This window comes from Oryx dammah, unplaced genomic scaffold (genome assembly GCF_014754425.2).
Source record: "Oryx dammah isolate SB20612 unplaced genomic scaffold, SCBI_Odam_1.1 HiC_scaffold_23, whole genome shotgun sequence".
NCBI classification, from domain to species: domain Eukaryota; kingdom Metazoa; phylum Chordata; class Mammalia; order Artiodactyla; family Bovidae; genus Oryx; species Oryx dammah.
This window is the reverse complement of record NW_024070207.1, coordinates 79450544-79477041: the sequence shown is the minus strand read 5'-3', so window position 1 is coordinate 79477041 and position 26498 is coordinate 79450544. Positions and strand designations below refer to the sequence as shown.

The 26498-nt window shown below is 44.7% G+C and overlaps 2 protein-coding genes and 1 long non-coding RNA gene across 4 annotated transcripts; 2 read left to right on the top strand and 1 right to left on the bottom strand.

Moving 5' to 3' along the window:
- The first annotated feature begins 7513 nt into the window (after positions 1 to 7513).
- Positions 7514 to 15732, top strand: GPKOW (G-patch domain and KOW motifs). 2 transcript variants are annotated; one of them, XM_040265955.1, is made up of 12 exons: positions 7968 to 8055; positions 8561 to 8650; positions 8962 to 9116; positions 9216 to 9340; positions 11222 to 11331; positions 12143 to 12356; positions 12759 to 12888; positions 13456 to 13582; positions 13785 to 13908; positions 13997 to 14066; positions 14603 to 14688; positions 14781 to 15732. In XM_040265955.1, exons 3-12 carry the CDS (start codon positions 9074 to 9076, stop codon positions 14913 to 14915), a joined length of 1164 nt encoding a protein of 387 aa, XP_040121889.1. In that variant the 5' UTR covers positions 7968 to 8055; positions 8561 to 8650; positions 8962 to 9073; the 3' UTR covers positions 14916 to 15732. The 2 variants fall into 2 exon arrangements, with proteins under 2 accessions (XP_040121888.1, XP_040121889.1); XM_040265954.1 differs by lacking the exon at positions 8561 to 8650 and having other exon boundaries at positions 7514 to 8055.
- Positions 15733 to 18676: 2944 nt separating this feature from the next.
- On the top strand, positions 18677 to 25390 carry LOC120882121. Its single transcript, XR_005725421.1, has 4 exons — positions 18677 to 18688; positions 24505 to 24508; positions 24803 to 25053; positions 25268 to 25390. It is a non-coding gene; the product is annotated as an uncharacterized LOC120882121 (long non-coding RNA).
- On the bottom strand, positions 18949 to 20189 carry LOC120882120 (60S ribosomal protein L36-like). The gene has a single exon (XM_040265953.1). The coding sequence runs from the start codon at positions 19284 to 19286 to the stop codon at positions 18987 to 18989; it is 300 nt and encodes a 99-aa protein (XP_040121887.1). The 5' UTR covers positions 19287 to 20189; the 3' UTR covers positions 18949 to 18986.
- Positions 25391 to 26498: the final 1108 nt, after the last annotated feature.

Sequence of the window (26498 nt, the reverse complement as noted above, 5' to 3'; positions counted from 1 at the left end):
GCTCAGTAGTTGTGGCTTATGGGCTTAGTTGTCCCATGGCATCTGGAATCTTCCCAGACCAGGGATCAAATCTGTGTCCCCTGCATTGGTAGGTGGAATCTTTACCACCGAGCCAGCTGGGAAGCCTTGTAACTTTATTTCTTTACTGATATCCTCTATTTGATGAGATATTGTTTTCATACTTTCCCGTACATCTTTACACATGATTTCTTACTTCTTTCAGCAAATTTAATAGCTGATTTTGAAACTGCACATCTCAGATTTGGACTCAAACCCAGCTGAGACCCAGACTGGGCCTTAAACCCATTGCCTTCTCATTGAAATCACACACCTGGTCTCAGGACTTAATGGAGTTCAGGTTCTTTATGTCTCATCACAGAAAGAATTGAGTGAGAGACAAAGTGATAGGTAAAAAGTGGGTGTATTTAGAGATATACATTCCATAGACAGAATGGAGTCCATCTCAAAAGGCAAGAGTGGCCTTGGGAGAAACACTGCACAGACAGAGTGTGGACCATCTCAGAAGGTGAGAGGCCCTGGAATAAGGTGTGGTTAGTTTTCATGGGCTGAGTATTTCATAGACAAATGACTGGGAGGATTATTCCAACTATTTTGGAGAAGGGGCAAGGATTTCCAGGATTTGGGCCACAACCCACTTTTTGCTTTTTTATGGTTGGTCTGAGAACTGTCATGGTGCCTGTAGGTGTGCCATTTAGCATGCTAATATATTAAAATGAGCATATAATGAGGCTCAAAGTCTACTGAAGTCAAATCTTCTGCCATCTTGGACCTAGTTGGTTCTAATCATTTTATGTCATATCCTCAACTGGTATGTAATTCTTTTAAAGGTTGTGCCCTGCCCTCTTCCCTCCTGTTTCACTTTGAAGTTTATCTGCTAGGTCTAACATTTGAGTCCTCTAATAGTTTCTGTTTCCTGCTGTTCCTGCCACTTGTTTCTTTGCATGTTTCATAATTTTCTGTTGAAAACTAAACATTTTGTATAATATATCATAGCAACTCTCTATATAGAGCTATCCATTTTTGTTATAATTTCCTTGTTTACTGTTTAGTGGCTTGACTGGACTAATTTAGTTAAATCTGTTTCCACCTTATAAACTTCTTCAAAGGGTTCAGCTTTGGGCATGAACATAGTCCCTTTCATGGATCACAGCTTTGTCATGGTGAAGGGGCTTATGTAACTCAGTGAAGCTAGGAGCCATGCAGGGCCACCCAAGACAGATGGGTCATAGGGAGGAGTTCTGACAAAACCTGGTCCACTGGAGAAGGAAATGGCAACCCACTCCAGTGTTCTTGCCTGGAGAACCCCATGGACAGTATGAAAAGGGAAAAAGATATGACACCAGAAGATAATGCCCCTAGGTCAGAAAGTGTCCAATATGCTACTGGGGAAGAGTGAAGAGCAATTACTAATAGCTCTAGTAAGAATGAAGTGGCTGGACCAAAGTGGGAATGATGCTCAGCTGTGGATGTGTCTGGTGGTGAAGGTAAAAGTTGATACTATAAAGATCAATATTGCATAAGAACCTGGAATGTTAGGTCCAAGTGTTAGGTGCTCAGTTGTGTCCGACTCTTTGTGACCCCATGGGGTGTAGACCACCAGGCTACATTCCTGAGTCTTAGTCACATAAAATGTTTTTTTTTTCCCTTTAAGCCCAGAGCTGATGAGTACACAACAAAACAACTCAGCTTAAAGGTACTAAGGATTATATCGGCTTCCCCTGTGGCTCATTGTTTACCACAACAACATGTGGTAGAGAATCTACTTGCAATGCAAGAGACCTGGGTTCGATCCCTGGGTTCAATCCCTGGGTTGGGAAGATCCCCTGGAGAAGGGAAAGGCTACCCACTCCAGTATTCTGGCCTGGAGAATTCCATGGACTGTACAATCCAGGGGTCACAAAGAGTCTGACAAGACTGAGTGATTTCACTTTCACTTTTCACTTTCAAGGATTAGATAACAATGTACCTGCTTGAGGATAGTTTCTCTCCTTCTTGAAAACCTTCTGACTAACCCTGTTATCTTAAAATGTACATTATGATAGTGGGTCTGGTAAGATCTTTCTATTATTGGTTCTAATCCTGTCATCTTAAAATGTAAATTGTGGGAGTGGGTCTAGGAAGATTTTTATAACCTTGAGATAATATTTTGATTTATTGTAATAGTCAATTTAAAAAGTATATAGCTCCCTAGCTAAGAGTAGCAAGTGGGGCACTCTCCACCCCTTTCTGATGTCTATGTCAGAAGCTTTCTCTGTCCCTTTTCATTGTAACAAAACTTCTGCCACACAAGAGCCCTGAGTGGTCAAGCCTGGTCTCTGGTCCCAAATCTAAATCTTCTTCTTTAGAGATCACGAATCTGACATCATTCACCTTAAGCTATCAATACTATACCTAACTTAACTGCCACTGAAGTTTTACAGTACTCTGGGGCATAACTTGTTCTAATTAACCAATTAAAATCTTATTCCATTAAAGTCAGGCCCCTTATTCAACTAAAATATTGGATAGTCTTTTTAACCTTTTTTTTAAAGTGTAGTTGGTTTACAGTGTTTAAGGTGTAAGCATGGTGTAGTCTTTGAGAACAGCTTTTTTATTTTTCCTTGAGAGCAGTCTTTGTAGCCTGCTCTGCCCCTAGAAGGACTCTTATCAGCTGTTTCTCCCTGTTTTGCCTGTTTTGCCATCTTAATGGCTTCTAAAGCTCTTGTTCTTTAATTTCTTGACTTTCTGTTGCAAATAAAGTCAGTCCTCTAAGGGAAAGCTGTTAAACTCTCTGTTCTTTATATTCTCCCTCAAGAGTTGTGCGTCTATCAGAAGCCCACCTCTCTTGGAGTGACCAACACTCCTCTTCTATGAGCAGGGAGCTGGGGAGGTTATATCCTTTGGTATTATCTGCTTGTCTTTCCCAGTGTGGAACCTCCACTCTAACAGTAAGCTATGGAGTGGGCAATTGGGGCCCAATATTCTTGGTCTGCCATACTGGGGTACAGTTTCATCCTTATGAACAGGGTCTGGGTGGTGGAAGAGAGCCCCAGACCTTTTAGTCATGCCTTCCCAGAATAGAGTTTCTGTAATATGGGGCTGAGCAGATGAGACATGTTGGTTACCTGCCCCTCCTGAGGAGAAATCACGGTCCTAGACCAGGAGCTGGCAGGGGGAGCACCCCATGTTCTTGTCCACACTCTTGGAATAGAGCTTCTATCACACTGAGCTGGCATGTAGGGAGGGAGCAAGTCATAATTAAAGTGCCAGACTCTTGGTCTTCTCATAGTGATTTATTGGATTTCTTGAACAAATGTTTCTCCATTTCCTATATGCCCTTATGCAATTCCCAAAGACTTTATGGGGTTGGTTAAACTCAACATAGCTCATTATTAGAGAAATGCAAATCAAAACTACAATGAGGTATTACCTCACACCAATCAGAATGGCTATCATAAAAAAAAAAAACTACAAACAATAAATCTTGGAGAGGATGTGGAAAAGGAAAACCCACTGCACAGTTTGTGGGAATGTAAATTGATATAGCCACTATGGAGAACAGTATGGAGATTCCTTAATGAACTAGGAATAAAACTACCATGCGTGTGCTTAGTCACTCAGTCGTGTCCGACTCTTTGCGACCCCATGGACTGTAGCCCGCCAGGCTCCTCTGTCCATGGGGATTCTCCAAGGCAAGAATACTGGAGTGGGTTGCCATACCCTTCTCCAGGGGATCTTCTTAACCTGGGAATCAAACTGGGGTCTCCTGCATTGCAGGCGGATTCTTTACCAGTTGAGCTCCCAGGAAAGCCCAATCCCACTACTGGGCATATACCCTGAGAAAACCATAATTCAAAAAGATACATGTACCCCAATGTTCATAGCACCACTATTTACATATTTACAATAGCCAGAACATGGAAGCAACCTAGATGGCCATCAACAGATGAATGGATAAAGATATAGTACATACATACAATGGAATACTACTCAGCCATAAAAAGAAATGAATTTGAGTCACTTGTAGTGAGCTGGATAAACCTAGAGTCTGTCATACAGAGTGAAGTAAGTCAGAAAGACAAAAACAAGCATCATATACTAATGCATTTATATGGAATCTAGAAAAACAGTACTGATGAACCTATTTACCAAGAAGTCATGGAGACACAGACAGAGAGAACGGACTTGTGGACACAGCAAGGGAAGAGAGGGTGGTACAAATTGAGAAAGTAGCATTGATTTATATACACTATCATGTGTAAATTAGAGAGCTTGTGAGAAGCTGCTATATAACAGGGAGCCCAGCCTGATGCTGTGTGACCACCTAAAGGGGTGGAATGTGGGCCGGTAACTGAAACTCAAGAGGGAGGGGCAATATATATAATTATGACTGATTTGCGTTGATGTATGGCAGAGACCACCACAACATTGTAAAGCATTTATCTTCTAATAAAAAAATAAAAGAATAAAAAGAAGTAAAAAAAAAAAAGTTCACTAGTGTTGGTTGCTTTGCTGAGGATAAGGCCCACCCAGCTCCTAGTACTACTATTCTGAATTCTCTATTTTTAAAAAATAGTGAAATATACCTAATAGAGAATATACATACAACATACACAAACAGTTTGACAAACTGTAAAATCAATACCTGTGTAACTCTCACTAGGTTAAATAACATTATTAATTTTCCAGAAATTCCTACATACTCCTCAAATTGCTTTTTCCATTTAACACAATACTGTAGCTATTGTTCCTTGTCAAACCACAAAGAATTTTTAAACCATTTTAGTCAGGGTATAATGTAGATTCACTCATTAGCATACAGAATATCCTGCTCCAATTTTCCATTCTTTCCTTCAGATCTATTCTTAGAAATGTAGTCACTGAGTCAGGGAAGGCATGTATATTATTATACTGCCCTGGATAAATGTCGAATCAATTTGTGCCCTTATTAGCAGTGTATGAACGTGCCCGTTTTCTTCTATCTTTAGTAGCTCTAGGATTCATCCATAGTACTTACTATTTTGTGATCTTGGCCAACTCAGCCTCTCTGGGCTGCAGTTCTCTTACCTGTAAAATGGATTTTTAAACTAGTTCCTACCTCACAGAATCCTTGGGAGACTAAACGAGTACTTAGATGGGCAATTGGCATAGAGAACCCACAGTAGAAGTGTTTGTCTTTTTTATTTTACCAGTGAGTTAAGAGAAGAACAGCACTTTATTATTTATTTGTTTGCATTGCTTTGAGTGTTTATTTATTTATTTGGCTATGCCGGATCTTAGTTGCAGCATGTGGGATCTTTAGCTACAAGACCAGGGATTGAACCTGGGTCCCTCATATTGGGAGCCCAGAGTCTTTGCCACTGGACCACCAGGGACGTCTCTGCTTTGAGTATTAGTGAGGTTGAGAATCTTTACATGTGCTTCATGACTATTTGTATTTCTCATTTCGTGAACCATCTAATTCTGTCTGCTCCCATTTTTTAGTTGGGGATTGCTTTCCTTTTATAGTTATTGAACTACAGGAGTGCTTTGTGTATTGAGCACGTTGTCTCTATACCTTTGATATACATTATTTTTCTAAAATACAAATTTTGTCATGCCACATAACCTTCGAATGGCGCCCTTATCACATGCAGCAGAAAGTCTTTGAGGAGTTGAGTCAGTTGTAGTGAGGTGGCCAAACTCCAGCTTCATTTCCTGCCATCTTTCAGAATGCTTTCTGAATCTTCATCCCATCTTAGAAGTGGTATCATGTAAACCTATCCCCTCTGTTTTCTCAGCCACCCCTTCCCGCAGTCCTGTATGTCTGCAGTCATAACCACGCTTGGAACCATGGATTGTCCCATTATCCCATATGAGTACCTGGAGGGAAGAGTATATAATAGGGTAGGTGCTCAATTCATGTTTATTCAATGAACAAAAGAATAAATGGTTGAATGTGCAAAACTTTCCTATAGTCTTCTTACACTGCATGGTAAGCAAATACTTTTCTTAATGCTTGCAAATAGAAAAAAATTCCTGATTTTGTTTTCAGAATAAAGGAAAAACAGAAAAAAAGTGTCTTTTCTCCCATTATATTTTCACCATGAAGACTAGGGTAGCTTGGCATGATCTCTGTGGTACATGTCAAGAGTTAATCACAAATCAGGTGTGAACCAACTGAGACGGTAAGATTCTCAGGGACCTCTGGCCCTAGCCTGTGTAAGCCTGTATTGTGCACACTATCTCAGGTGGCTGCTTCAGGAAGTGGGTATCACTTCAGCCATGGACAGTTAGCCTCCCAGGCAATGTTCACATCATTAGTAATAAAATAGAATGTTGTTGGGACTTCCCTGGGGGTCCAATGGCTAAGACTCCTTGCTCCCAATGTAGAGGGCCTGGGTTCCATCCCTGATCAGGGGACTGGATCCCATATACCACAACTTAAAAAAAGATTTTGTTGTTGTTATATATTTTGAAAACCACAATGGCTTCTCTCTTGAGATTTCAGGGCCCATCCTAGGATGCCTAGGGCTTATAAGCCTGAAAGAATAGCCACAAAATTTATTGAATGTTGGGCTACCTGTTTTCAAGACCTTCCTATAACCCACTAAATCATTATTTACTTTCCAAACACTGTGACTATGTCCTCATTTCATGTAATTACAGCTTCACATTTAAAAGCTCTGTATTGGTTCCATCCAAACCATGTGCTCTAACTCATTTGGCCCATCCCCTTTTGTTGTTCATTTTAGTGGTCTTCAAGCTTTGCTACAATAAATAAGATATAAAATACTTTTTAACATCTTGGATGGTTTCCTTGGGATGAATTTTTAGATTTGTAGTTTTCTTTCTTATGACTCTTTAAGTATTGGTCTTCTACTTTACAAACTCTAAGGTCCTACTCAGAGGACTGTCTCATTAATCTTCTGAGGCCTTAGGAGGTGGCTCTCACAACATTTAAAGTTGGTAGGAACATTTTTTTTATCCGTTTTGAGTGTCATTGTTTCCCACTAGACTTGGAGTCTCAAGAGAGGAAGCCAGACTATTTTATTAATACCGCTGGCCTTTGAACGATGTAGGGATTAGGGGCAACAATGCAGGGCAGCCTAAAATCCTCCTATAACATTACAGTCAGCCCTCCAGATTCTGCATCCTCGGATTCAACCAACCTTGCCTCCAACCGACCTCACATCATGTAGTAATGTAGTAGGTTATTTAGTGAAAGATATCCACGAATAAATGGACCCTCACAGTTCAAACCCATGTAATCCAAAGATCATCTGTATTTGAATCTAGAGTTTGTCCACTATTACATCTATCATCTTGAAGGCACCACTTACATGTCTATTATTTATTATTGTACACAATTGGCACTCACAGATTTTTTTCTTAATTATTTATTTTACCTAATTTCCCACACCAGTAGGGTAAAGCAGGCGATTAATAATGCCCACACATAGGAATGAATACTTAGCAAGAAAGAACCCATCTTCTATGACGCCGACCTTCCCCAAGAACCCACCTGCGTGGATTCCATCCTTGGGTCAGGAAGATCCCTTGGAGGAGGGAATGGCAACCCATGCCAGTATTCTTGCCTGGAGAATCCCACGGACAGAGGAATCTGGCCTATGGGCTATGGTCCATAGGGTCGCAGAATCGGACACGACTGAAGCGACTTAGCACGCATACAGCTTCCCTAAGAACTACATTTCCCTCTAGGCTTGGCGTCACGCGCTCCTGTGAAGTAAAAAGTAAGGCAGTTACTTCCTACGATCCCTATCCGCCTTCTCCGGCCAGTGCCGCAATGCTTCATGGGAAGGGTAGTTCTACCGGTCGTGCTGAAGGCCCCGGCAAAGTGAGCGTAAACTAAGCTTCCCAGCGAGCAGCACGACGGCCTGGGAAGAGGGGCAAGATGGCGGACGCCGAAGATGGTGTTTTGCGGCCGACGGGATCCTCCACTGCCCCAATTTCCTTCAGCTTCAATCGCACGTCCGCCCGGAGATGGCTAGCGGGAGACACGGCTCCGGAGGAGAAGGATTTCTTGAAGACCGTGGAAGGCAGGGAGCTGCAGAGGTGAAGTGCTGGGTCTTTCATCCCTTGGAAACCGGTGCGGTGGGTGCCTGCGGGAGGGTGGAATCAGTTCATGTCTTGGTGACAGTGGCCTGGGAAGTCTGAAGGACAGCCGGAGAAAATCTGTGAAGGCGAAAAGTCGGGAGTCAGTAAGAGAGGTGGGGAAATTGGATCTGTTGGCCAAAGAGATTGAGAGGAGAGGATGTATTCCTGAGAGAGGGTGTCTTTAGGAGTCGAGGGGCCCTGCGGAGCGTGTGTTTGTGTTCTGAAAGAAGAAAAGGAATGAGAATGACAGGATTCCTAGTGGCCCAGGTGAAGCGGTGAGGCTTCTTCGATATGGGGACTGGAATTGAGCGCCAGATTCAGGTTGGGGGGAGGCCATCATCAGCTTAATTCGGAATGGACAGTTTGAGGGAGGTGCTTCCAGAAGAGAATCAACCATCCAGGAGGCTGGTATGGAGCCTGGAACTGGGGGGAGAGAGTCTGGGCTGAAAATGGTGATTTCTAGGTCCTTGTGGAAGCCACAGAAGTGGGTCTTGGGATGAACAGAAGGTCCAGAACTGAGGACTGATTCCACGAAGGCACTGACATTTAAGAGGTGGGGAGAGAGGGTTCTCTGGTGGTCCAGTGGTTAGGACTCCGTGTTTTCACTGCAGGGGGCCCGGGTTTGACCCCTGGTCGGGGAACTACTATCTCGCAAGTCACCAGGTGCAGCCAAAAAAAAAAAAGTTTGTGGTGGGGAAGAGAATCCAAAGAAAGCACCACTAGGGTATAACAGGACAACAGAGGGCGTGATCTATGGGGCTGGGGGTGAGGGTGGCTCTTGTGTTTCTTCTGAGTGAAGGGTTGTGGCTCAGGGCTCACTGCTTGTGCTACTCTCCCAATTTCACTCCTCTGTGTCCACATCAGTGTGAAGCCCTCAGAAGCCCCCAAGGAGCTTGTCATCCCTTTGATCCAGAATGGCCATCGAAGGCAGCCACCGACCCAGGCCCCTGGGCCATCCATACATACTGAGGTCTTGATGGATGGGATGCTGTCCCAGGCTGTGAAGGAGCTCATTGAGGGTGGGTAATCCCTCCTTTGCCTTACCCTAGTGAAGGAAGAACGGGAGGAAGATGGAAGGAGAGACTGGGACCTCATTGCTCCCTACCATTCTTCTTCAGAATCCAAGAAGTCTCTGGAGGAGAGAGAGAATGTGGGTGTTGACCCCACACTCACTATCCCCATGATCCAGAAAGGATGCATCCCCAACGAAGAAGGGACAGACAGCGAACCCCAGGCTGAGACAGTGAGCTGGCCCCTCACCTCCCCGCTTCCCCAGTCTCTCATTGTCCTATCTGCCAGGCTTGTCTCCCTGCACCAGCAGGAAAAATCTGTGTGTATACTACAGGTCTGCCGCCTCTCCCTTCCTCCTTCTGTCCTTTTTGGAAGCATTGACAAATGAATCCAAATACTGAGGTGTGAAAAGGTTTGGACTCTGGGATTATCTGAAGGAGATGAGGAGCAAAGGGAACAGGAGATGTAAAGATCCTAAGGATAGACTCTGCTTGGAACATTTGAGGAACACCAAGGAGACCAGTGTGGCTGGAGTGGAATGAGTGAGAGGGAAGGGTAGCAGATGAGGTCACAAGTGGGCCATCGTGAGGACTTTGGCTTTTACTCTGAGTAGGATGAGAGCAATGAGAGGGCTCTGAGCAGAGAAGGGACAATACTTATGACTTGACAGGCTCTCTCTGGCTGCTGTGAGCAGAACAGACTAGTAAGCAAAGATGGAGGCAAGGAGAGCAGCAGTCCATGCTAGAGGTGATGGTGACCCAGACCAGAGTGGTGGGAGTGAGGCCAGGAGGATAGATAGGGTTTAGTGAGAGAAGGAAGAGGAGGTTGAGTGCTCCTAATGGCAGCAACCACCCAATGGCATAGTGACAGGAAATCAGCATGGTATGTGTCCATCAGTGACACCTTGATGTGTCTAGAGTGAATATAAAGAATTAAGGGAGTGATGATTCTGATAAGAGGAGAGGTGAGGGGTGTGTCCACAGAAGTAACCAAGTCTGCCTTTCATACTCATGGACCCTACTTTCCACCTCTTCATTCACAATTTTTTGGCAATGCTTGTTTGGGTTCTAGTTCTCCTACAGCCCCAAAGCAGAGAGACTCTTTCAACTGAACCATTCTCCTCAGTCTTCAGACAACCTCTGGGTTTCTTTCATCTTAAAAAAGACCTTCACTTCACTCTCCATCCTGTTCCAGTTTTGGCCTCCTTTCCCTGATTTTCCCTCCTCTCAGCCTTCCACATCTCAGTCCATCACAGTTCCATCCATCCTTCCTCTCACTCAGCCTAAAAACCTTAGAGTCATCCTTGAATCCCTTTTTTATTTCATACCCTATATACTGTCAGCAAAATCCCGTCATCTCTCTTTTCCACATATATCCAGAATCTGACTACTTCCCACCATTACCACTACCACTCCTCTGGCCTGAGCCACCAGCATTTCTCATGTGGACTATTGCAGTAACTTTTTCACTGGTCCCGTTGCAGCTGCCGTTCTATCACGGCTTCTGGACAGCTCTCCTGATTAATCTCTTACCACTCCTCTTTGCCTCCACATCTGTTTCAATCTCATTGGCTTTCACAATGCTCTTCACACACAACAGATCTTGTCCTGCCTTGGGGCCTTTGCTTTTACTGTCCTCTCTGGAGCACTCTTCCTGTATCTTCAGGGTTCCCTCTGTCATCTCCTTCGGTCTCTACTCAAATATCAACTTGGTGACATTCCCTTCTCCATCCCTCTGCATTCCCTTAACCTGCTTTATTTTCCTTCATCTGACTTATCCCTACATGACATATCATGTTTTAGGCATTTCATTTATTCTGTCTCCACAACTAGAATATAAGCCACACAAGGGCAGGGGTTTTTGTCTTTTTTGTTCACTGCTTTATCCTCAGCACCTGGAACAGTAGCTGGCACAGAATAGATGCTTTATAAATATTTGTCCAAGGACTGAACATGGAAGAATAAAGTGAGGGATGATGAGAGGAAAGAAAAACTCACCCTTGAGCTCACTGGAAAAGAAGCCTCAACTGTCACTCAGTGGGTGATAGCAAGTACACTTCAGTGGGCCCATGGTAAGCCAAGCCTGACCGTCCTTCCTCTGCCTAAACCCATAGGTGCCAGAGGAGGCTGATTACGAGGCAGTCCCTGTAGAGGCCTACGGGCTGGCCATGCTGCGGGGCATGGGCTGGAAACCTGGCGAGGGCATCGGCCGGACCTTCAGTCAGTGAGTTTCTCGGGTAGGGACAGGGGGCAACAGATAGGCCAGGAGACAACTGATGGGCCAGGGAACAGACCCCCCCCCATGGTTACCGCCCACCCAGAACCATCCAGGCAGGGAGAGGGCACATTACCACCCTAAGTATTTCAATAGTCCCTTCCACTGCTGTTATAACCTCCTGTTTGCCCTTTGAAACTCCATTAAGAGATCCTATTTATGTAAACATTGCCTCCCTGGGCATCAGCTTCCTCATCTGAAAAATGGGGATAATAACAGTACTGACCTCACTGTTCTCAAAGTTAAGTGAAATGATCCACATAAAGCCCTTATAGTAGCCCTTGGCCACAGATAAGCATAGGCTAAACCCTTGATATTGTCATGATCATACAGACCTGTAATCCCTTCTCTACCGTTCCAAACTCTAAAGAATTCTGAAAACATGACTTTTTTTTTCCATGAAATATTTGGCAGCCAAATATGACCTGAATTGACAGTGAGCATTTTACAGTCTATTTATCTTGTTTGGTGTGAATAGTTTCCTGTGTAGAAATATTGGTATATTTGGCTACTGGGATCTGTCTCAGAATCCACTCTAGATACCATGTCATAGATGGTATACTCAGCATGTTATTCGGTTGAACCAAATGAAATTGCCATTTCTGTAGGTCAGAAATAGTCCTAATATGAGATTGGGAAGGATGTTCTTGAACATGTTGATAGGATGGGAGTTAAGTAGTGGTTGGGGATAGGGGTGGGGAACAAGACATTGAAGACTGATGCATCCTCCCAACAAGTCCATGTTCTGTGCTCCCTGCAGAGTAGTGAAGCCCTGTGTCAATTCACTGAGGCCCAAGGGGTTAGGACTGGGCGCCAACTTGACCGAGGTCCAGGCCCTGGCCCCTACCAGCCCCTGCCGCCTGCTGAGGCCAGATGAGGAGCAAGAGAAGGATAAGGAAGACAAGCCTAAAGGACTGGTGCCTGGAGGAGCTGTGGTGGTTCTTTCTGGCCCCCACCGAGGCCTCTATGGGAAGGTAAGGAACCTTGATGTGCCTGGAGCCAAAAAACAGGCAGCAGGGAAGATTGACATGAGGGTCAGAAGGAGGCAGAATTGGGTGTGGAGTATAAAGGCTGGAAGTCCTTGTCTTTTAGGGCTGCCGGACCCACTATCTCATTCCGTAACTAAGGATTACTTGCCAGGCCTTTCTGAGCCTCAGTTTTCAACTAAAAGGGAGAAAATGCCTTTTGCCACAAGTCCCTGAGGATTAGATACTTAAAATGTATCCAAGCCTCACAGTCTTCTGGGAGAGACGCATATTAGAGATAAGATGCTTATTAGAGATAAGGGTGGACAACTTGGTCCTAGGAACATGGGTCAAGTCCACTCAACCCCTGTCTCATTCCCCCGCCACCACCCCCACACACACACACTTTAGGTGGAAGGCCTTGATCCTGACAATGTTCGAGCCATGGTCCGTCTGGCTGTGGGGAGCCGCATGGTGACTGTTAGTGAGTATTGCCTGCGGCCTGTCTCCCAGAAGGAGTTTGACAAGAACTTGAATCTGAGTAAGTGAGCCTGTTACTCATCTGGGGGAGTTGGAGCAGTGTTCCTGGGGGTGAGAGTTAGATCTGTAGAGGGATGGGACAGTGGTCTGCATGGCAAGGGTAACTTCTGGTCAGAATTTAGAGGTGAGAGTGAACATAGTGGTTTATGCAGTTTGACTGAAGAGAAGTTTCTCTAGTAACCCTGGGTCTTTAGCCTCTTTCTAGGGAGGAAGCAACAGGAATGGAAACCAGTTCCTACCCTTGGAAAGTTTTTGTCTCTCGGGTGGTGGACTGCTCCATTGCTAGGGATGGAGAACAGCTAATACTAGGGCATGATGGGGAGGAAGGCATTCTAGGCATGGATGGGCCAGTTTGGCACATGGGAGGTGGGTCGAGCAAGGCCTCCTGAAGGAAGCCGAGACAGCTGAGAGGAAGCAGGCAGTGTTCTAATAGCTAAGGCAAAGGCTGGATGGTGAGCTGGGGTACTCTGGCAGGTGAGAGGTGGCCTGAGGCTGAGGTGTGGCCTGGAAGGGAAGCGAGTGAGATACCAAGGCTGTTTCTGGGTTCCCTTCACACCCTATTGAACAGGTCAGGTGAGCAGAACTTCCTTTGGGGAACAGCACAGAACAACCTCATCACGGAAGACCCTCCAGGATCAGGACAGCCACATATGCTGGGAGGACTCAGAGAGGAAGCGGAAACACCATCCAGACCGGTGGGACACTGAGCATCTCAGGTGTAGGGGTAGGGGCAGAACTGTGGGGAGGCTCCAGCAGAGAAGGCTTCCAGGGCAAGGCAGGTGCCTAGAAGGAACTAGGAATGGCATTATGGGTGGGTTTCAAAATATCGGCAAAGGTGGGGTGACTGGAACATGCCCCCCATAAAGAGCTATGCCTAGTGTTGACCCCTCTCCACAGACAAGATGGGCCTGCAGCCAAGAATGAGAAAGCAGCCCCCCGGAGTCAGCACTGGCTGCACAGGGATCTGCGAGTGCGGTTTGTGGACAAGCTGCACAAGGGCGGCCAGTATTACAACACCAAGGTGGGAACCCCACACCTGGGTCTGCTTCTTCCCCCGGGGAATGGGTCCCCTTAGCTAACATTCTCATATCTGCTGACACTTTCCCCAGATGACAATTGAAGACGTCCTGAGCCCAGACACCTGTGTGTGTCGGACAGATGAAGGCCAGGTCTTGGAAGGTGAGTGTGAGGGATGGTTACTGGGTCTTCATCATCCCGGAGGCAGATGAGAAGACTATCTTGGGTCAAGAGCCTGACCCAGGCAGAGGCTGGGAGTTTTGGCAGAATTGGTCTTTTTTTGTAAGGCCCAATACCCTCTGACATATCATTAGACACTTCTGTGATGGTGAATATCTGAGCCCCACTTGGCTCTCTGAAAAATTATCATGAAGATAACCTATTTCTCCCTCTTGGGACTGGTGTCTTGCAGGGATGTGTGTAAGCTCCACATGCAGGGCAGGGCATACGATGTGCTCACAATAAATGGTGTCTGTTATCACCCCCCACTCATCATTGTTATGCATAAATGGTCCCTTTATTACACCTATTGCCAGGAATGGCTCCTTAGGTTTCCTCCTCTGGGAAATGAATATGGGGGACCACCATCTGTCAATAGGTATAGAGTGGCTCCAGGGAATACAGGAAAGGCCCTTCTGACAGGACCCTGGCTGGGCTGGCATTTGCTGCAGGTCTTACTCCCTTCTCCTTGTCCGCAGGCCTGAGGGAAAACATGCTGGAGACCCTGGTCCCCAAGGTCCCAGGCGACCAGGTGATGGTAGTGCTGGGGCAATGGGCTGGAAGGGTGAGTTGCAGACCTGGGAAACGGGGGCAGGGGCCCACGGGAACATCTCTGGTCTGGCTTGGCCTTGCTGACTCGACCCACCCCTACTATAGGTGGGCCGTCTGCTGGACCGGGACAGAGCACGGAGCCGGGCTCTGGTACAGCTGCAGAGAGAAGACAGGGTGGTGGAGCTGCACTATGATGCCATCTGCCAGTTTGTGGGCCTCTGGGACGTGGAGGAAGACTGACCTGTGGACACACTCCCATCCCCCGGGCTGTTTCCAGTCCTGTACAATGTGAAAAGCCCGCCTTTGTGAAGGTGGGGGGGGGTCATGGTTTGCCCTCCACTTGGCAGTGCAGCCCTGGGACAGGATGGGTCAGAAGGGAGGCTAGAAACAAACCCAGTTTATCAGAAGTTAGTATATAATAAAAAGTTCAAATCGTTGGTGAAACAAAGAGAGCATAAATGGTGTGCTGAGCTGTGAGTGGAGATGGGAACCATTCCTGTTTTCAGCCCCACCTCCAGGCTTGGGCTGCCAGCCAAGTGGAAGGATCCATTTGCTCCTGAGCACACTGTCAGAATCCCGAAGCTATGAACCCTATCCCCAAGCAGAGACTAGGGATTTGGGTATGCTGCATCGCTGGAGAACATCCTAAGGAAGAATCTTGCAGGCTCTGCTTTTACTTGTGATCCACAGAAGATGCCCACAGGGTATCTTGAGCCTATGACAGGATTCAGGCTGAAGGGAGGCTTCTCCCCACCAATGGGACGTGTTAGCACTACTTTCCAGAGGAGGCAGTTAATCTCGGGGCCCCTGTTTTAGTCCCAAAACTTTGAAGGTAAGAAAGTTTTGTCTATCTTGGGTAGAATTTCTCTGGTTTCTCTGAGTAACTAGATTCTCAAAAGGTTATCTTTTTCCTACTAAAGGATTCCAGAGAATCCTTTTCCCTGTTTAATGTCCTAAGATAGAAAATCAACAGGGAAGAAAAAAAATCCACAAGGGAAGTCAGAGTTTAGGCACAACTGTTTGTAAACCATCTTCAGTCATTAAATCATTGATATAATTAGTGGTGTTTGCATTAGATCTAGGCTTCTGGTATAAACTCCTGATGCTTCAGAACAGGGCACCGCTGTGGAGAATTTGAATACTTTCCCCTCAAGAAGAATAATAAAGGTAAGTTGCTGTCTACCAAGCAGAAGCAGATTATTGTTCTGAGCCAAAATGAGCAGGTATAGAAAGACAATGAGTTGGCCATGGGCCCAGTAAGCCAAGGGATTAGAAAACCTTCTAGTATTGTCACCCCAGTATGAGGGACACTTGCACAGACTGGCTTAATTTTTTTTTTAATCATCCCTAATTAATTCCAGAACTCATCTGTTTTCAAGAATAGCCAAACAGGGTTATTAAGGCAGATAGCAGAGAATAACCCCACCCTCAACCCCTCCAGTTCTTGCATTATCACTGTGATTGTACATACTGCCCTGGAATTACAGGCTGACTTGTATTTTTAATCTTGGAAAGGGTTGGGAGTTCTGTGCTTAGTCGCTCAGTTGTGACTGACTCTGCCACCCCATGGACTAGCCCACCAGGCTCCTCTGTCCATGGGGATTCTCCAGGCAAGAATACTGAAGTGGGTTGCCACGTCCTCCTCCAGGGGATCCTCCCAACCCAGGGATTACAGGTGAATTCTGCCATCTGAGCCACTAGGGAAGCCCCCATCCAGAAATCAGTTTCCTATGTTGTTAAATGCTTCACCCAGTCAAGAAGGCCTCCTCTTTTCTCCAAATCATAGTAAATCTGTCTTGGTAATGCCCTGGAGAACATAAAGCTCCCCAGGGAATGGCCCTGGTGCCATGTCTGCCCTGTAATGATACATGACCTGGCAGTTTCAGACAATTCCTCCATCTCCTCTGTGCTCCTTGACCCTTAAAATAGATCTTTTATCAGATCCAGTTTCCTGGAGTTAATGTTTCTCCTGAGCCCACCTTTGGAAATGGGGCCTGAAGTTCTTGAATACAACCGTGTGTTCAGAAGGCCTAGCCCCTGGCAGATGGCCTGGTGCCCCTGGGCAGATCATTGGGGCTTTTCATGCTTCTCCAAGAGGATCCCTCCTGATCCCTCAGTATGAGGACAGGCCTCCTTACATTCCAGGAAGCATAGACAGTACGAGGAAGCCCTCCCAACCTGCCCCTCGTTCACTGTGCACAAACACCTTCTGAGTCTACATGGTGTTCTCAGCTGCTGCACGTGCTGCCAGTGTTGCCTCCTTGGCAGCGGTTACTGCAGCAACAGCTTCCATGAGCTCATGAATACTCCACAGACCACTCACAAGCAGGGGACCATGACCTGTACAATTTGTCCAGACTGGCTTTTTCCCCATGACAGGGTCTGAGCAAGATGTGGGTGAAAAAGCATCTGCCTCTTTTGCCAAATCTCCAGAGTTTTCCTTGCAGGGTGCTACCCTGTTAGGAAGCTGTCCAGACACTGAGCCAGCCTTTGTGACAAACTCTGGAAGAAGCTTCTCTGCCTTTCTGAGAGAAGTCAGTTATTTGGGTGACTGGGACTGCTGCCTGGGGCTGAGCTTGGGGGCAGATATATACAGGTAGGCTCCTCTTCTCTGACATGGCTTCCTCAGCTCCTCAGCCTCTACTCCCACAATGGGGCCTCTTAACTTCCCTGTTTGTTGCATCCAGCAGAGAGAGTAAGTAACAACTTGAAAAACTACTTCCTTACCAAGGAAGTAGTTGGTATTGCTACTTCCTATTGCTCCAGTTCCTATTGCTATTGCTCCAGTTCCTATTGCTATTGCTCCAATTCATTCAGTGGGCATCTATAAGTTATGACCAACCTAGACAGCATATTAAAAAGCAGAGACATTACTTTGCCAGCAAAGGTCCGTCTAGTCAAGGCTATGGTTTCCCAGTGGTCATGTATGGATGTGAGAGTTGGACTGTGAAGAAAGCTGAGTGCCAAAGAATTGATGCTTTTGAACTGTGGTGTTGGAGAAGACTCTTGAGAGTCCCTTGGACTGCTAGGAGATCCAACCAGTCCATCCTAAAGGAGATCAGTCCTGGGTGTTCATTGGAGGGACTGATGTTAAAGCTGAAACTCCAATACTTTGGCCATCTGATGTGAAGAGCTGGCTCATTTGAAAAGACATTGATGCTGGGAAAGATTGAGGGCAAGAGGAGAAGGAGAAAACAGAGGATGAGATGGTTGGATGGCATCACCGACTCGATGGACATGGGTTTGGGTGGACTCCGGGAGTTGGTGTTGGACAGGGAGGCCTGGCGTGCTGCGATTCATGGGGTCGCAAAGAGTCGGACACGACTGAGCGACTGAACTGAACTGATTGAACCCCTACTGTATGCCAGGTAGTGTTCTGCATGCTAGGGATACATAAAAGGTACATCATTCATTCAACAAACATCAAGTCCCTATTCAATGCCAGGCTTGATACTAGTTACTGAAGATCATGAGCAAAACAAGACAGATCCTTGCCCTTGTGGAGCTGACATTCCAGTGGGGCTGAGAGGCAATAAGCATGAGAATTATCCAGTATGTTAAAGGTGTGAACAACCATGGAAAGGGGTGCAGGGAGAAAGTACAGCAGGGTAAAGGGGATCCAGAGTGCGCAGTATTCATAGGATGATCAGGGAAGGTTTTATTATGAAGGTGGCATTTGAGCAAAGATATGAAGTGGTGATAGTGGTAAAAGAATCCACCTGCCAATGCAGGAGACCCAGGTTGCTTTAATTTTTTTTTATTGGCATATAGTTGCTTTACAATGTTTTAGTCTGATGTACAGCAAAGTGAATCAGTTGCACATATACATATATCCCACCCCCTTTTTTTTGGATTTCCTTCCAATTGAGTAGAGTTCCCTATGCTGTACAGTAGGTTTGCATTAGTTATCTATTATACACACAGTATTGTAAATATCTATTATTTATTTTACTCATAGTAGTGTAAATATGTCAATCCCAAGCTTCCAGTTCGTCCCACCCTCTTTCCCCCTTGTTATCCAAACATTTGTTCTCTACATCTGTGTCTCTATTTCTTCTTTGCAAATTATTCATCTATTCCATTTTTTCTAGCTTTAAGAATCTTTATGAAGATTAGAGATAAACCACCCCTTTGCCATATCCTATTAATAGAACTTTCAAAAAGCAGTTCTTATATCTTCTGGATACAGACACTTTATCAGATATATGCTTTGCAAGTATTTTTCTTGGCAGTCTGTGGCTTGTCTGTTTGTTCTCTTAACAATGTCTTTTTTTTTTCTGAAAAGGTTTATTGTGCACACAGGGGAAGGGCTCAGTCGTTCTTGGCTGCCACTTTCCTCATGGTGGCCAGGACATTGCTCAGCTCCTCTCTCTTCCTCTTGGCACAGATGTATGTCCGCACCCTTTTCTTGATGAACTTGCGGGCCCGCTTGTCCTTGAAGACCTTGAGTAGCTCCATGGCCCGCCGCTCATAAGGGGTGAAGCTGCACACCTCCCGGATCATGTCCCACATGAACTTGGTGTGCTTGGTGAGGCGCCCGAGGAAGTGGCTGTGCCTCAGTTTGCTCACGTTCTTGGTCATCTTGTGGCCCTTGTTAAGGCCCATGGCCATGGGGAAGAGCACAGCCACAGCCACTGCTCTGCAATGGCTGGTGAGGCAGAAAGTTAGCAATGGCTTTTGAAAAGCAGAAATGTTCAGTGTTGATGTAGTCAAATTTATCAATTTGTTCTTTGTGGATTGTCCTTTTGATGTCTTATCTAAGAAATCTTCGCCTAATCCAAGATCACAAGGTTTTCTAGAAGTTTTATAGTTTCAGATAATATATTTACATCTTTAATCCATTTTGAATTACTTTTTGCAGTACAAGAGACCCAGGTTTGATCCCTGAGTTGGGAAGATCCCCTGGAGAAGGGAATGGCCACCCAATCCAATATTCTTGCCTGGAGAATCCCTATGGACAGAGGAGCCTGGTGATCTACACTCCATGGGGTCGCAAGGAGTCAGACACAACTGAGCAACTAACACATTGTATATAGTAGGAGGTATGAATCCAGGCTCCTTCCTTTGGGTATGAATATCCAACTGTTCTAGCACCATTTGTTACAAAAACCATCCTTCCTCCACTGCATGGCTTTGTGCCTTTTAAAAGAAATTGGTTATCCAGAACTTCACTGGTGGTCCAGTGGCTGATACTCCACCCAATGCAGGGCGTCTGGGTTCGATCGACATGCCACAACTAAGGCCCAGTGCAGCCAAATAAATAATTTTTGAAAATCAGTTCTCCACGTTCTTTTTTTTGGCTGTGTTATGCAGCATGTGGGATCTTAGTTCCCCTGCAATGGGAGCACCACGTCTTAACCACTGAAGTGCCAGAGAAAGTACAGTTGATTTTCGTACATTGATCTTTCATCCTCCAATCATGCTAAAATAACAAGTTTATTACCTTTTTTATAGATTCCATTGGGTTTTCTACTAGATAATTATGTTTCTGCAAATAAAGACAGGTTTATTTCTTTCCAATCCAGATGCCTTTTATTTCTTCTTGCTTTTATGCATTGACTAGAATCTTCAGTACAATGTAAAAGAGCAGTAGTGAGAGTAGATATGTGTCTCATTCTGGGTTTTAAGGGGAAAGTAGTCAGTCTTATGCCATTAAGTACACCATTAGTTGTAGGGTTTTTTTTCCCTCTCTCCAACATACTTGTCATTTATTAAACAAACATTTAGTACCAAGCAGGTTCAATTCCTGCTAATCCTAAACCTGTTTGTAAACTCAGCCAAGTCCCAGCTTCCTGTCATTCTAGGGACTCTGGCCATATCTTGAATCAAGGGTTCCCATGAGGAGGTTAGGACAGTTCTCCAGGGGCAGAGTTTTATTACTTTGTGGTATCAGGTAAGCAGTGATTCTCAAAGTATGGACCCCAGACCAGCAGCAGCAGCATCACCTGTAAACAGGGCAGAAATACAAATTCTCAGGTCCTTTCTGGACCTAATGAATTTGACATTCTGTAGTTGGGAACTAGCACTCTGTTATAATGAACCCCCCAGGGGCTTATGGTACAAGCACCAGTTACAAACTACTCTTCAAAAGAAAACTGCAGGACTTCCCTTGTGGCACAGTGGATGAGAATCCACCCTGCAAATGCAGGGGACATGGGTTCCCTGGTCCAGGAAGATCCCACATGCCGCAGGCCCACCAAGCCTGTGTGCCACAACTACTGAGCCCCTGCTCTGGAACCTGTGAGTCGAAACTACTGAACCTACTTGCCTCAACTACTAAAGCCTGCATGCTCTAGAGCCCATGAACCACAACTGTTGAGCCCATGTGCCCAGACCCTGTGCTCCACAACAAGCGAAGCCATCTCAGTGAGAAACCCATGTACCACAACTAGAGAGTAGCCCCCTACTCTCTGCAATTAGAGAAAGCCCACTAGCAGCAATGAAGACCCAGTGCAACCAAAAATAAAAATAATTAATTTTGAAAAGCATTTAAAAGAAAATGGCAGACCTGTTTCAGTGTCAAACCTTGGGCAATATCTCTAGGACAAAGGCCATAGTGACAACTAGACTCTCATTAATGCAAAATGGAGAAGGCTTCCAAAATAGATTAACCAATCCATATTTTTTTTTTTTGCAAAGAGCTTTATTTTTTATATCTTATTGTGATGAAAATACTCAACATAAGAACTCTGCTTTTAACAAATTTTAAGTATATAATACATTATTGTTGATTACAGATACAATGTACAGCAAATTTCCAGAGCTTATTAATCTTACCTAACTGAAATTTATGCCTGTTGATTAATAACTTCCCATTTCCCCCTCTACCCAGCCCCTGTTAACCACCATTCTAGTCTTTAATTGTATGAATTTGATTATTTTATTTTTAATATTTGTTTATTTGGCTGTGTTGGGTCTTAGTTGTGGCACATGAGATCTTCATTGCATTATGCAGGATCTTTAGTTGCAGCACCCAGAGTCCCTAGTTGTGGCACATAGGCTTCAGTAGTTGCAGCATGCAGACTCTCTTGTGTCTCACAGGCTCTAGAGCTCATAGGCTTAGTGGCCCTGTGGCATGTGGGATCTTAGTTCCCTGACCAGGGATCAAACCTATGTCCTCTGCATTGCAAGGTGGATTCTTAACCACTGAACCACCAGGGAAGTCCCAAATCTATTTTACATACCTCATAAGTGGAATCAGGTAGTACTTGTCTTTCTGTGTCTGGCTTATTTCACTTAGCAAAATGTCCTTGAAGTCCATTAATGTTGTTGCAAATGGCAGTGAAAGTGTTGGTCGTTCAGTTGTGTCCAACTCTTTTGTGACCCCATGGACTGTAGCCCGCCAGGCTCCTCTGTCCATGGAATTTTCCAGGCAAGAATACTGGAGCAGGTTACTATTTTCTACTCCATGGGGTCTTCGTGACCCAGAGATCAAATCTCCATTCTCTGTGTCTCCTAGATTGGCAGGCAGATTCTTTACCACTGCGCCATGTGGGAAACTTGCTATCACTTAAATGTGACTCTTACATGTGAAATCCAAAATATGATACAGGGACTTCCCTGATGGCCTAGTGGTTCAAAATCTGCCTTCCACTGCAGGTGGATGCGGGTTCAATTTAACCTATGGGAACTAAGATCCCACATGCCCTGGGGGGATTAAGCCTGCAGATAACTAGAGAGGCCTGCATGCTGCAACAAAGACCCAGCACAGCCAAAAAATAAAATATGATACAACTGAACTTATTTCCAAAATAGCAACAGACTCACAGACATAGAAAATAAATTTATGGTTAACAAAGGGGAAAGGGGATGGAGGAGGGATAAATTATGAGTTTGGGATTAGCATATATATATATATATATATATACACACACACACACACACACACTTTTTTTTTGGTTGCACTGGGTCTTAATTGTGGCATGCAGGATTTTTAGTTGCAGTATGTGAACTCGTAGTTGTGGCATGTGGGATCTAGTTCCCTGACCAGGGATCAAACCTAGGCTCCCTGCATTGGGTGTGTAGAGACTTAGCCACTGGACCACCAGGGAAACCCCAGAATATATATATTCTTAATCACTTATACTGTACACCAGAAACTAACACAACACTGTAAATCAACTGTACTTAAAAAAAAATCTAAAATGTAGTACATCCAATGTTTGGGCTTCCTTAGGGATGGTTTCCGGTGAAGGCAATGGCACCCCACTCCAGTACTCTTGCCTGGAAAATCCTATGGATGGAGGAGCCTGGTAGGCTGCAGCCCATGGGGTCGCTAAGAATCGGACACGACTGAGCGACTTCACTTTCACTTTTCACTTTCACACATTGGAGAAGGAAATGGCAACCCACTCCAGTGTTCTTGCCTGCAGAATCCAAGGGACAGGGGAGCCTGGTGGGCTGCCGTCGATGGGGTCGCACAGAGTCGGACACGACTGAAGTGACTTAGCAGCAGCAGGGATGGTTTCTATTTAGTGACTTTCCCCCTGTGTATGGTTTATACTATATTTTTATTTTATGTATTTATTTTTGGCTGTGCTGGGTTACTCTGTTACTGTGGGCGGGCTTTCTCTAGTTGTGGTGAGTGAGGACTTCTCTCTAGTTGCAGTGTGTGGGCTTCTCACTGTGGTGGCTTCTCTTGTTGCAGAGCAGAGGCTCTAGATTGCAGGCTCAGTAGCTGTGGCACACGGGCTTAGTTGCCCTGCAGCATGTGGGATCTTCCTGGACCAGGGATAAAACCCATGTCCCCTCCATTGGCAGGTGGATTCTGAACCACTGAACCACCAGGGAAATCTGGTTTATACTTCTGTTTTCATTGTAATTTAAAATGTGGACATTTGAAATAATGTGGCAGCTCTGAAATTCAGATTCTCTCCTCCCCAGGGTTGGTTGTTGCTGGTGTTTAGTGACTTTTCTTAACTACTTTCGTAAAGTCTATATCGTTTGTTGTGTGTGCTCACCAAAGTGACCTTCATTAACTTAGTAGCCAGCCAACAGAGATTTCCTTAAGTTCTTTGAACCAGGTCTTCAACCTTTGCCTAGGGTTTCTGTGTGTGTCACTGAATGCTTTGAAAACTCCAGCAAGGTAGTTTACAGCTCTGCCTTAGCAGAGTTTTCCACAGGGCATCAAGATCACGCAGAGGTGGAAATAATGCCATTTGTAGCAACACAGATGGACCTAGAGTTTATCATACTAAGTGAAGTAAGTCAGGCGAGGAAGTAAAAATACCACATGATGCCACTTATATGTGGAATCTAAAACAGAATGATACAAATGAACTTAAACAGACTCACAGATCTCAAAGTCAAATTTATGGTTTACCGAAAGGGAAACATGGGGGAAAGTGATGCATTAGGAGACTGGATTGGTCATATACACACTACTACATATAAAATAGATAACTAATAAGGACCTACTGTCCAGCACAGGGAATTCTACTCAATGTTCTTTAATAAGCAGTATGGGAAAACAATTTGAAAATGAGTGGAAATATGTATATATATATGGGTAACTGACTCACTTTGCTGTACACCTGACACTACCACACATTGTAAATCAGCTATATTCCAATTAAAAAAAATCACCCAGAGGTGAAAGCATACGGTCTTCTCAGCTCTTTCCTGGGCATGCTTGCAGTCCTGCAGTTGCACATGCATGTGGCCTTCCAGATTCCCAGAAATATGTCAGAGTTTTTCAAAGGTCCCTCTGGACATCTCACTCCCAGTTTTTCATGATTTTTTGGTCAACTTCTTGTTGATTCCAGCTGTTATCACCACCTCAGCAGATGTGATTCAGAGAGAGCTCTGTATCAGGTCAAATAAAGACAAGCCCTGTAAGTGAAGGTTTCCAGGGAACTGCCATACAGATCAAGAATGATAATTCTCTGGGCCTCACACTCATTAGGATGGTTACTATGAAAAAGAAAAGAAGTGTTGGTTCAGATGTGGAGAAAATTAGAACCCTTGTGCACTCTTGGTAGGAATATAAAATTGTGCAGCCACTATGGAAAAAAAAATATATGGCAGTTCCCCCAAAATTACAAAAAAAAAAAAAAAAAAAAAAAAAACAGAATTACCATAGGATCCAACAATTCCACTTCTGTAAAAATATCCAGAATAATTGAAAGCACAGTATGATGTAGAGGTTGGGCCACTGGACCAGCTGAGGCTTGGGATACTGCTGGGAGGCCTGGGCTGTTTTTTTCTTAAATATATTTTGTAATCCTGTACAACCAAATCTACCCTCCAAGGCCCTGACGCCTCATTGGTTCCACTGATTGAAAGCTCTTTCTCTTCCATGGACTTTAAGCCCAGCAGGAAAGAGAAATAAAGAGGTGAATCTTCCAGGCCCTTGACTGCTCCTTTGCGTGGGAACAAGGTTGTACTTGCCTGGTGGCTCACTGGTTAAAGCGTCTGCCTCCAATGCAGGAGACCTGGGTTCGATCCCTGGGTCGGGAAGATCCCCTAGAGAAGGAAATGGCAACCCACTCCAGTATTCTTGCCTGGAGAATCCCATGGATGGAAGAGCCTGTTAGGCTACAGTCCATGGGGTCACGAAGAGTCGTACACGACTGAGCGACTTCACCTTTAAGGTTTGTACTTACTATACCATGCATGACTCAGATGCCCTCAGGTCCTTTTCATTACAGTATGTATCCTGTGTTTGGGTTGAAGCATTACCTGACATTAAAGGAAGGATCTGGAGAGATGCTGCATTGGTTATGTCCATCTTTTGAGTTGTGACCACCCAGTATCCCCCACAGGTATAGAATTCCTATTAATTTCAAGGTATATGAGCTTTTGTAAACAGGTTCCTGCCTTTATAGGAGGAAGCTTCTTCCCTAGGGAGCTTCTTGTTGCCTTTAGAAACACTTAACTTAAAGCCAGTCCATCCTATAATTTGCATGCTTGCCCCCTAGAGGCTGCAACATGGGAAGCTGTCTTGAATAGAACACAAATCAGATTGGATTTGTGTTCAGATCAGACCCATGGCAATGACGGAACATTGCTTTTTTTTAAAAAAAAAAATGAAATTGGTAATGTTTTAGTTACCATCAGAGCCAGCTTTGTAAACAGTCATTTATTTGGATTCATAGTTTTACAAAGGGAGTTCTCTCCCACCTTATAGTAGAAAAATGATACAGTCACGTTTAGATCATTATAAGTCAGCCCTTTTCAGGGAGATGTTTAAACATATATAACCTTAAAATACTGTAAAGTTACCACAAAAATAAAATAACGAAACTACCTGAAAAAAAAAAAGAAAGCACAGTATGAAATAGACTTCACATACCCATGTTCATTGCGGCATTAGTCACAAAAGCCAAAAGGTGGAAGCAATCCAAGTGTCCATCAATAAATGAATGGATAAGCAAAAAGTGGGATATTCATACAATAGAATATTATTCAGCCTCTAAAGGGAAGAAAATTCTGACACATGGTGCAACACGAATGAACCTTGAGAACATTATGTTGTGTGAAATAAGCCAGTCATAAGAATACAAATACTGTATGTTTCCACTTATGTGAGGTATCTAAAGGAGTCAAATTCATAGAAATGTAAGGTAGAAAGGTAGTTGCCAGGGACTGGGGAGGGGCAGGAGGCTGAGATGTTGTTTAATGAGTCTAGAGTTTCAGTTTTGCAAGATAAAAAAGTTCTGAAGATTTGTTGCACAACAATGTAAATATTCTTAACACTCATGCACTGTATACTTTAAAATGGTTAAGGTAGTAAATTTTATGTTATGTATTAAAAAGTGAAAGTGTTAGTCACTCAGTTGATCCCATGGGCTGTAGCCCACCAGGCTTCTCTGTCCATGGGAT

What these genes read in the sequence shown, in the direction of transcription:
- LOC120882120 (XM_040265953.1), bottom strand. Translation starts at nt 19,286, where the DNA reads ATGGCCATGGGCCTTAACAAGGGCCACAAGATGACCAAGAACGTGAGC.
- GPKOW (XM_040265954.1), top strand. Translation starts at nt 7,895, where the DNA reads ATGGCGGACGCCGAAGATGGTGTTTTGCGGCCGACGGGATCCTCCACT. An exon ending in TGTGAAGGAGCTCATTGAGG is followed by an intron (nt 9,117 to 9,215) that starts GTGGGTAATCCC and finishes ATTCTTCTTCAG; the next exon opens with AATCCAAGAAGTCTCTGGAG. An exon ending in TGAAGGCCAGGTCTTGGAAG is followed by an intron (nt 14,067 to 14,602) that starts GTGAGTGTGAGG and finishes CCTTGTCCGCAG; the next exon opens with GCCTGAGGGAAAACATGCTG.